This window comes from Protopterus annectens, chromosome 7.part1 (assembly GCF_019279795.1).
Source record: "Protopterus annectens isolate FY-2018-M chromosome 7.part1, PAN1.0, whole genome shotgun sequence".
Taxonomy (NCBI): Eukaryota; Metazoa; Chordata; order Ceratodontiformes; family Protopteridae; genus Protopterus; species Protopterus annectens.
Window position 1 is genome coordinate 426,898,544 of NC_056740.1, and position 12,407 is coordinate 426,910,950.

General features: G+C 35.4%; 1 protein-coding gene across 1 annotated transcript in view; it reads right to left on the bottom strand.

Annotated features, from left to right (window-relative positions):
* STAB1 (stabilin 1) overlaps window positions 1-12,407 on the bottom strand; it is a 2,761,215-nt gene that overhangs the window by 2,050,006 nt on the left and 698,802 nt on the right. The window contains exon 18 of the mRNA XM_044078505.1: window positions 5,491-5,649. Within this exon, the coding sequence (XP_043934440.1) occupies window positions 5,491-5,649 (159 nt within the window). The remainder of the gene's footprint in view (window positions 1-5,490; window positions 5,650-12,407) is intronic.

Here is a 12,407-nt window from a genome sequence, read left to right on the forward strand (position 1 = left end):
TATTTTGGTCTTGTTGGTCACCATTTCTTTAATTACAAATGACATTAAAATCATAGCAGACAGCCAGACAGGTGAGCTCTTTCTTATTATACAGAATTAATATACAGTCTTTTAGGCACTAACTAGACCTTGCGTCTATGTCAGAACATCGAAACCGACAACACTGAACACTCACATGTGCAAATATTTACATACTTGACAACGGTATTGTGGGGGGATGCACCCCCCACAGCCCCCGCTAAATATATATTCCTACTCCAGGATTGCACAACAATGAGAAAAGGGCAGAAATCCTGATCTTCACTGTACAGCAAGAAAAATTAATAAACTTCGAGGACGTGATTTTTTGCTCATGTGAGCATTCGACATTGTCAGTTTTGATATTCTGATATAGACCCTAGACCTTTACATATTGTAAATAAGGTGGTATGTAGGAGTAAATCAGGCTGGAAAAGAGGAACAGTCCTTTAAAATAGGGACAGTTTAGAGTTCTGTCTATGGTATCCTTAAGCATGACATACAATGTGAAATAAATTAGCAAATTCAGAAATAACATTTTCTTATTGTGTAGATTATATGAAGCCTTGTTAGTACAGTAGGTAATTTGTCAGTCTCAGTCTGAAGGTCTTGAGTTTGATCCTTACACAGGGCAGTTTAAGATTTTAGAGGTTTGGATAGCTGTAGAGCATCAGAATTGTAATCTATGGGCCCAGGGCACAAGTCCGTGTTTGTGCACTATTAAATCATTCCCTGCAATGGAGCTCTGGAATTTTGCACTGCAACTTCCAATGGGCGGAGCCTAAGCCTTTTGACAGAATCAAATTATGTCCTTCCATTTCAAATAAATGTTCATATCTCTGGAACCATACGGGTTATGAAAAAAATATAAATGGCAAACCCTTCAGCACAAACAATTTTTATAGTGGTAGCATTCTTTAGATTCTAGGTCTTAAACTGAATTTTATAAGTTACAGTAAATACAGTAACTATTACATGTGTAATATTTTATATACAACTTACAATATCTCAGCAACCACTCAAGTTACATACATACTATCACTGTAGTGCGACCCTGGAGTTACGCCCCCCCGCATCCCCACACCCCCTTACTATATATACTAACTCCAGGGTTGCACTACAGTGGGGAAAAGACCATATATGACTTTCAGTGAAATGAGTTTCAGTGAATTGAGTTTTCAGTGAAGTGAGCTTTCAGTGAATTGTGCACAGTCATTTGAGTTTCAGTGAAATGTGCTTTCAGACCCATATATATATATATATATATATATATATATATATATATATATATATATATATATATATATATATATATATATATATATATATATATATATATATATATATCTATATATATATATATATATATATATATATATATACATATATATATATATATATACTCTTCTTGGCACCTAACAGTCACAGAGTAACATTAACTGCCTTTTACCTTCACAGGAATATTAACCCCTCACACTCTCCATGTTGTACTCCACATTCTAACTATACCTCTGAGGCTCGATTAGGGAGAAGATGAAAGAAGTAATTAGCACAGTTACATATTTCAGATTCAATCTTGTTCCTCCCCCCTCCCCCAGGGCCTTCTCTTTCCAGCCCTGATGCTGGACTTTGAGAAAAGTGATAGAAAACAAGGTTATGGTACTGTATTTTAGTTTGTTGCATTTGCATGAAATCACTGTTCTCAGCTTGTTCACATTAACTGTTTTCTTTTTTCACACACAAACTGCGCTCAAACAGTTTTGCCACTTTTGTTGATCGGCTACGGTGTGTTCTCTAAGAAATGGCTAAACAATGGCCACAGTAACTCTTTTAATTTCCTAATAACCACAGAAATACTGTGCTAAGGTAAGACCAAACACTCAGGAAAAAAAAGTAGAATCCTTTGTCAGATACAATCTGGTACTGGCAAATTGTTTTGCAGTCAATCATCAGCGATACATGGGAATTGTGGACTGCATAACTTTCACAAAATGCTTGGAAATGCAAAACCTGTTACAGTAGGAACCTTTAAGAGTATAAGAGCAGTATTTCAAATCTCCTTGAGCTAAGAGGATTGGGGAGGAGGGCAGGAGTTTGCAGTGGTTGTACTGTGTGGTTATTTGATCATGAGCAAGTGGACTGGTGCTTTTTAATTGACCATAGATGTTTATGTGGTGTGTATCTGATACAGCAGAATGTTAAGTAACTAAGGAGCTTCAATACTCACTACTGACTCCAATATAAGACTGTCATTTAAACAAAAGTAATATTTCACAATTTTTCCATAACATAACAGGAACATGCTCTATTTTCTTGGGACTGGACTATATACTTCTGGCCACTCCAAATGTGTTTTCTTGTTACACATTTCAGAGCAAAGTGTCCCAGTTTAAGACCTCTGATACTCTCAGACTCAAAGTAAATTTAAATCTCACACATCCAAACACTTCTGGGAAAGCCTGACACATATTCCCAGCTTTGTCCCTTCCCCAAAATAATACGATAACACTGCCACCAATGAGAGTGTCTTCATGTCCTTCTAAAAAGGTGTGCAATTATGAAAATTAAATATCACAATAAATGATAGCTATGACCATAAGCGACCAGGCCTTTGAGGGCATCTGTGGAGTATCAAACAGGTAGATGGACTCTATAATCTCTAAAGAAAAAAACATTCATTTACAGCCACAATGTAAAGTAATGAAAAACGTTTAATAATAAGTAAAACTGATTACAAAAATGTAAATCAATCGCTTTCAATAAACACCAGAACGCAGTCACTGGAAGTGTATAAACTGCAGGATAAGAGTCCATTATGGTATAAAAACTCTATCTTAATAACTGAGCTTTTCTAGTCTAACTAAAGAATACTGTACCTGATCTAATCTAACACATAATAGCAAGGCCATGGCAAGCTTACAGTTTTTTTGGTGAGTTCTCTTGTTGGTGTCCACATACTGCCCAGCACTTGAAAAACTGCAGCCTCAACTGTCTAATTTCAAAATAACAGTCAGCTGTTTGAAAAAGTTATTTTCCTGTCAATCAGCTGTTTAAATAATCACTTAGCAACCTGGAACATTCTAATAACATCACTCACTCTTCAGCTGATTCTCCACAGTACTTTAGAGTGTCCCTCTCAAACATGCACAATTAGAAATGTATCAAAACACTGACAGAGTCTTTAAACATTCTGTTTACACAGGGAGATACTCAACATTTAAAAAAACGTATTTACATTTTCACAATTAGGCATGCTGCATACAATACAAGTTAATCTGAGAATATACACAAATCTCCTGGCAGACATGTTAACACAGATGATAGTATTTTCATTTTCTTCACACCTTAATACAGACAGTGCTCCTGCACTGAGAAGTTACTAACTTCCACCGATGAGATGGAAAATCTGCTGTCAACTGTTAATAATTTAGGTTCATAATTAAACCCATGTGAACTAGGCTATATTCCGGGCCACATCATGTACACCACATAGCCTGTCCAAGTTAAATAAATTACTATAATGACCATTTCAGAGGAGGAAAAATAGTCAAACCATTTATATACAACTTGTTACATGGCTATTGCTTGTGCACCTTTTAAAGTGATTCCTTTTGCACATAAGTCCTCTATAACCATGCTGCCTTATAGCTTCCTTGGTTTTCCTGTGCCTTTCCTGCCTTTTTCCAGGACCCACTTCTGTGCTTGCTTCGAGATTGCTTCATTGTTTTTCCTATGCCTTTCCTGCCTTTTTACAGGCCCCACTTCAGTCCAACCTCAGCAGGTATCTTTCCAGGTATTCTGATTACACATCTAGTCTATTCTCATTTAAATTGAATAAAAATGTCTTGCAGACTTCCTTCAAAGGCAATTTTCTACAGTTTCTCATTACATTGGGTACCCTCAAATTACCTATGGTATGATCCCAGTTATTCTCATTGGGGTAGTATTTAATTATCAGCCATGGGATGGGTAAGGTCACTCTATAAACAAATGGGTAGGTTATTTCAAGCACAAAAGGAGAAACTGGCTAGGCTTAAAATGTCCCACAACAGCAACCAGTCAAGTGCTTATCTAAAAACCTATGAACAAATACAGTCATGGCATGAGTGATGCAAGATAATTTTTCTGCACTGAAGGTGAAAAACATACAGGATACTTATGCATATAATAAAAAAGGGGGTACATAGAAATGCATATATATTCTGTGTAACATAGTCCCTCATCCCTGTCCTTAGTAACAATGTTGCATTTATCAAAAAAAAAAAAAACAATTTAAATAATAAAGTACAAACATTTTTTTTTACAAAACTATTAATCTCATTTAGCAAAATGTGAAGACAATGATCTATATTTATATAGGGGATAACTGTTAAATTGCTAACTGATTTAAAGAGATAGTAAACACCTAACTGTGATAATCCATCCTTATACATAGTAATACCTCAAATGATTTGTTCTCATTTATATTAATCTACAAAAAACATCAGAAATGCAGATAAATGTTATTTATTTTTCATTTCCTCTTGCCTTCAACTATATACTTCCTGAAACTGCATTTGAAATGCAAGCAGTAATTTAGCACTGATAAATATTTGTTTTTTGTTTGTTTTTTTAAGGTACATACATAGAATGTGATATATTACATATGTTGCTTAAAGCACAGGGAGCTGCGTAAAAATGAATACGATTTGCCTAGCTCGTTACTCTGTGATGCATAAATACATTTGAGCTCTATCTCTGCCCTGGTTCACTGGGCAGCTTTCTTACATCATTGTCAATTTATTTTGAATTAACTGGGGTTGTTCTAACATGAAGAAGGTGAAACTACACAAGATCTAGCCAGACAGCCAGACTTGTAATAAGCAAACAGCAAAATATGGTTGATACTCCACCATCAAAAGAAGAAGTCATTATCTTGAGTAATTTCCTTCTATATGATAGATATTTTCTATGTTTTACTCAGCTTACAATTAATATTTATAAACATCAAAGTTCCAAAAAAAATGCTTGCTTTATCTGCTTATGGGTAGACCCTGATTAGTATCCATTACATAGCCAGATATAATGAAGTTTAATATATTGTGCCCAGCTACATAAAACTGAATTTGCTACATTTGTTCTCCTTTTTCTCAAAATGTAGCAATTCAAAATTAGTATCATGGGTGTACTGGTCTACCATTGCATGATAGTGGTGGGCTTAAATAATAGGGACAAGCCCCTCCTCAGAGAAAAGATGCTTCTCGTTGTAAGTTTTTCAAAATGTCATTTTGCAAGATGGCTTTACTGAAGGGTACTGCAATTACCCTGATTGCTGGAAAATCTGAGTCAACTCAGCAAGCTAATGCTAATTAAGGATGCCACAAATAAACTTCTGCTATCAAACTGAAACAAGCTTGTGTGAGAGTTGAATGAGATCCATTCTATAGAAAGTATCTTATACCTAGAAAAGGGACATGCACATAGAAAGCTTACCATAATGACTTTATACTGGATTTCATTACATATCTGTGGCAAAATTGGAAGTATCGAAGGAGGAATTAGAATTCCATCCAGAGCATGGATAACACCATTGGATGCAACAATATCTGTCTTAGTTACTGGTACACCTGTGTCGCCAAGCAAAATCCTTCCCTGTGAAAAGACAAAAATATAAAATATGTAATTATACTGATTACAAAACCAATATATTCGGGTACATTAAGAATGAGTCAGACAGAATAAAATATTTCATCTTGAGCAAAAAGATAACTAAGATTAAATTATTTAATTACCTGCTTACTCATTGTGTTGTGGTAACAAATTAAATACCACTAACCTGAGGAAATAATGACCCTGGGGACAAGTAACATACATACATTTATTTATGTATGTATTTATTTTGCATTCATTAGCCAGAATAAACCAACTGAGTAAAGGCCCATTTTCAAAGGTGGCTTGGGAAGAAAAGCTCTAAAGTGGAATTATAGTATATGACAGTCAATATTCAGATATACAGCATGAATTCAAAGATAATATAAAGAGGTTGCAAGATGGAAGATACCTGAGAAAGAAGGGAAAAGGAAAGTGGAAAATGAGAAATATTGGCTTCTGTAAGAGACAGAAGCATTGAAGAGACAAGCAAACATAGACTTAGGTGGCTGTAAGCAGATACAGTGTCAGGCAGAATAGAAAGACAAGACCAGTTGTTGGAAAGGTAGCTTTGTAGTTCCTCTGTGAATGTGTGCTCATTGGTCTCACCTCTAATGTCAGGTGGGATGGCGTTACACAGCTCAGCTTACAGTTTAGTGAGTCATTGTGGCGATTAGTGTTTTTAGTTACTTGATGGAAGTTTTGAGTTTATGAATGCAAGTTTCTAGCTGAATCTTTTCAACTAGAGTGCTTTCTGACGGGCATTTTGTTGGTGTAGAACTTTGTCATTTTTAGTTGTTTCAGAGTGATTCGAAAGTGTAGTCCTTGATAATGTATTTTTGGATAAACGTAGAGTGGTTGTTTTATTTGCAGTACTTGGAATCAAGTTTGGCAGCTCTCTGATAGCTTTTTGCAGGGGTCTGCCTTTGGCATGTTGTTAAATAATGAGGAGGAATACAACAGATTGGTTAATAAACTGTCATGTGCTTAAGTGATTTATCAGTTAGACATCATTTACATCTGTACAGCTCTCCTCGTGTTTTGTTAGTAGCTGCTGTCGCATAATCAATGTGCCTGTCAAAAATAAGCTTGTGATCTAGGATTACTTCAAGGAGTTTGGCTTGAGGTACTTGTTCTATTAAGGTGTTCTGTTTTGAAGATATTGAGGTGTTGCCAGAAGTAAATAGTAGTAGTTTTGTTATGTTTGGATTTAAGAGAAGTTGTGAGTCACCGAGCCGTAATTCTATGGTATAGAAATTTTGCTGTGTAGTGTGCTGTAGCTGGCTACGGAAACTTCCAGATCAGATTTATTTATTTACTTATTTACTGATTGATTGATTGAAATTTGATTATCTAACTATTTGACTGATATCAGATTATGGTAGTCATCAGCATACTGAATTAATGTGGAGTTTGAGATTTTTGTGCGCATGTCATTAATGAAAACTGAGAATAGGTTAGCCCCAAGTAAAGTGCTTTGAGGAATAAGTTATTAGTTACATACATACTTTTAGGTATTTACATATACATATTTTTAGTAAATGTTCATATACAGTTTTAGTTTATGTTTTGTATTACATATATGTATTTGGTATATTTAGTTGTGCTGCTGGAATATCTACTCTTTCTATGAATAAATTGTTTCAGATAGGAATAAGTGCTCATATACATTTTTTAGTGAATGAGCACACACCATGAAACATAAATGGCATAGGTATTACGTTACAACAAGCTTATTTTTGAAGCATTTAGTAGAATGAGTTTTGCAGAATGGGTGATATATACATCTTTGTTTTTGTTCTTCTGTTTGTTTTGCTTTATTTGTTTTGTTATTATACAAGAACATGTTTTTATATACATCGCATATTAATTAAATTGTATTTTCTCTGCTGAGCAGTTAGTAATGCCTTTTAAAGACATTGTCTTTAAGTGGATAAAAAACTCCACCCTTCTGTTGCATATTTAATTAATTATCTAATTAAGTCTTTGCTTTTTAAGTGTCTTTTGGAGTAAATGTATGTTAAATCTGAAGAAGCATGCCAGTGGAGCATGTGAAAGCGCTCATTTTTATCTATTAAACTGGATTTTATATACGTTGTGGTGGTCGTGTCAAGTCTTTTGATCCTCAGTGTTTTTCTTTTCTGGGACGTGTACCTTTGGACAGCAGCTGTACTTGGATATATTCTGTTTTTTTCATCTTTTAGTATCAGCCACTGTCACACAATGGAAATAACAACCATTGAATTGGACTACAATCCTGAAAACGCGTTAAAAACCCAAAAATGGAGCAGCATCGTGAATACACAGAACAATCCCCTGCTTGACCTGGAGTTACATCTTTCTCCAACACCCATTGTAACAGGTACTGCTGAAACTATGAATGAATTTAATGACCTTAGCAGAGAATTAGAAAATGACTTATATAAATTACAGAGACTGATTTGGCAGAGAAGACATATGGAAGCATGCATTCATTTCCATATTGTCCCGAGAGGTATGAGGGTCCTCTGTATGCCTACGTATGGGAATAACCATCCAGAACTGCTAAAGAAATGGCAGAAATTAAACCTGGATTTGAGTTTCAACTATATGAGACTGTTGATTGACTATTTTTCTCCCCTAGAAGCGGAGCTCAATAATAAAGTGGAGGCTCTGAATAGAGACTTGCAGAACCGCTTTATAGGTGGGTTTTATGATAAAAGATTAGACAGCATATACACCCAGGTAGCCCTGTATCGTGACAGACTGCAGCAAACCAAATATCGGAAGCTGCAGCGGGATCATAGGGATTTCTCACTTGGACAGGTGTTTGTTTGGCCCAAGAACATTTCCCGGGCTGAGCAAGTGTCCACTAACATGGCACCTCACTCTGATATAGTGAATGATGAAGAGCGTGAATCTGGAACAGCAGCCAATCAGTTTCAGAATGCTGCCCATAATATAAAAGAAAACATTATTCAAACCACAGACGTGATTACATCATCCATAGAGAGGGATGAACGCAATGCATCTTCCACCCCTCCTTCTAATCAGGAAGCGTTAATGGAGATGAAGGCGAGCCATGGAGCAGGAGCGAGACCAAAGACAGTAACCAGAAGCTTGGAGGATTTTTTTCATTTCCCTATGAAGTTTTGTGACAACGAGAGAGACAGGTCGAGCAGTCGTGGCTGCAGAAAACGCAAGTTCTCGGGAGAGAATCAACGTACCAGGCGAAGGGCGCGGAGTTAAACCATTTGGTTTTCAATTTTTCAGCATATGAACTTAAAGAAGCGGACTATTCTTTGTTAAATAAGGGGTTATCCTTTATCCCTTCCCAGGCAAGTAAATTGAGTGAGCTTTTGGTGGACCTTAGATTATTTCGACGCTCTATAGCGCTAAAACTAATGTTCAGTAATGTGGATAAAAAAGGCCAATCCTTGCTAGAAAAATTCAAACGTAAAAGTAGCTTTACTCCAAAACTTCTGGCAAATGTTGAATGTTTTATAAATGTATGTGAGAATGATTTATATGCCTGTTTTTCTAGACAAGGTTCCAGATGTACCTATTATAATTTGAATGAAGATGAGAGAAAGTCTTTATTTAGTTTAACCTCTAATAACAATATTGTTATAAAACCCGCAGACAAGGGGGGAGGGATAGTATTGTTAAATGCTATTGAATATGAGAAGCAGAAGTTTGATATGTTATCTGATGCCAGCATCTATATGGAGATTGATTTAGAGACTGTGTATTGTATTATTAAAAGGGTACATGATGATTTATATGACATGCTTATGTGTAGGCAAATAACACAGCAGCTACATGATTTCTTCTTGATTGATTTTCCAACTATACTATTAATAAAAGGTCTCCCTAAGATACACAAAAATATTTTCCCTCCTCCCATGAGGCCCATAGTGGCAGGAGAAAGTTGGGTAACTGAGAAAATTTCATTATATATAGAGAGTCTATTGGGACCATTAGTTAGAAATATTCAGAATATTTTAAAGGATAGTTACCATCTAATACAAGATTTATCACTTATTAATGAAGAAGTTAATGATCTTCCTTATTTAATGGTTACCCTAGACGTCAAGAATTTGTTCACAGCCATCCCAAATGACTATGGGGTTGACGCTGTGAGGAATGTTCTATCAGCAACAGAAGGGGTTACTAATGAGCAGCAGCTATTGATATGTGCCCTACTGGATGTTGTGCTTAACAACAATGTGTTTATGTTCTGTGAAAAGTTTTTTGCACAGAGATGGGGTGTCGCTATGGGCACCCCATGTGCTAATTCATACGCAAACTTAGTGGTCTACAATTGGGAGAGGGAGTTTTTGTTCAATAGTGTATACTACCAGCATATACTTTTATACAGGAGGTTTGTGGATGATATACTGCTCTTTTGGAAGGGCAGTATGAATGATCTTATGGCCTTCATTGAGTTCTTGGAAACAACTACTGACTTTCTGAGATTTACCTCAGAAGTATCTAGCAAAGAAATTAATTTTTTAGACATAAAGATTACAAAAAAGATCGATGGTAATATATCCACAGACCTATATAGGAAGCCCTGTTGGAAAAATACCCTCTTACATTATAGCAGCATGCACCCCAGACATGTTTTTTCTAATGTAGTCAAAGGGCAGTTTAACAGGATGCTAAGGCTTTGTAATGAAGGCTCTAACCTACAGATGCAGTTAGATACATTACATACCCTGTTTTTAGATAGGGGCTATAACAATTCTTTGGTTAGTAGCATTAGAGATTCTACCCTGACTGATGGAAATACTAAGATAAGAAAGGCATATAGAGGTTACGGATGGAAATAGACGTATGGTTCTAACGTTTCCTTCATTACTAGATATACTAATGATAATAAAAGCATAGTAAATATAATAAAGAAGAATTGGAGTATTTTGACCATGGACCCTAAAATCCTGGTAGTGATAGGAAATAATCCTAGTTTTAGCTACAGAAACAGTAGGAATCTAAAAAGGTTGTTATGCAAGGAATGTTCTAGCATCAAACTTAACAGATCGAACATGAATAAATATGGCACGTATCGATGTATGAGATGCAAAATTTGTAGTTTCATTACAGTTGAACAGCAGTTTGCTCATCCTACTATTGATTATGAGTTCAACCCCAGGTTTCATGCCTCATGTGATAGCAAGAATCTAATTTACTTAGCTACCTGCACAAAATGTACAAGGTTTTATGTAGGCATGACAACAAGAAGGTTGAAAGATAGGATGTATAATCACATATATGATATAAGGAAAAGAAATCCACAAAATGCGTTGGCCAAACATGTTATTCTATTCCCTGACCACACTTTTAAGTTCAGGGTGCTACAGATAGTTACCAAGAGTAGAAGGGGTGGTGACAACATAAACCATTTGGAATCCATAGAGCTCAGTTGGATCTTTAAGCTTAGAGCTCATATCGATCCGGGGCTCAACCAGTGTATTAGTATTAAACCTATACTTGAAGCACGTATATAGGGATTATTTAGCTATGACATACATACATATAGATGTTTTAAATGAATGTTGGGTTTTATACCTTGGCAGCTTGTTGTTTTATTCATTTATTTATTTATTTATTTATTTATGTTTCTTGCATTTTTGCATTGTTCCAGAAGTTATTAGTTACATACATACTTTTAGGTATTTACACATACACATACATATTTTTAGTAATTGTTCATATACAGTTTTAGTTTATGTTTTGTATTACATATATGTATTTGGTATATTTAGTTGTGCTGCTGGAATATCTACTCTTTCTATGAATAAATTGTTTCAGATAGGAATAAGTGCTCATATACATTTTTTAGTGAATGAGCACACACCATGGAACATAAATGGCATAGGTATTACGTTACAACAAGCTTATTTTTGAAGCATTTAGTAGAATGAGTTTTGCAGAATGGGTGATATATACATCTTTGTTTTTGTTCTTCTGTTTGTTTTGCTTTATTTGTTTTGTTATTATACAAGAACATGTTTTTATATACATCGCATATTAATTAAATTGTATTTTCTCTGCTGAGCAGTTAGTAATGCCTTTTAAAGACATTGTCTTTAAGTGGATAAAAAACTCCACCCTTCTGTTGCATATTTAATTAATTATCTAATTAAGTCTTTGCTTTTTAAGTGTCTTTTGGAGTAAATATATGTTAAATCTGAAGAAGCATGCCAGTGGAGCATGTGAAAGCGCTCATTTTTATCTATTAAACTGGATTTTATATACGTTGTGGTGGTCGTGTCCAGTCTTTTCATCCTCAGTGTTTTTCTTTTCTGGGATGTGTACCGTTGGACAGCAGCTGTACTTGGATATATTCTGCTTTGAGGAATACCAATGTTAACGTCCAAGAAATCATGCTATCTTTAAGCCCATTTGACCGCTTGACTCTAATTTGATAAGCAGCTACTGAACCACATGATAGTATTTTTGCTGATGTCCATTTCTAGCATTCCTTTAAAAAGAAGTGGGTGGGATATAGTACTTAGAGAGATCTAGGAACATGGCTGTAGTAGGTAGACTATTTTTGTTTTTGTTCTTTTTTTTTTTGTGGTAAATGGTACTGAAGAAGGAAAGTAAAGCAGCTTCAGTGCTACAGCCTGGTTGGTAACCAAGCTGAGAGGGAGACAGGAGATTATTTGCAGAGAAGTGTTGCACTAATTGCTTTTATATGCAATGTTGAAGTATTTGTGGTAAAGGTGACATGACGATAATTTATTTGTAGTTTGAGAGATTGTCGAATTCCATCT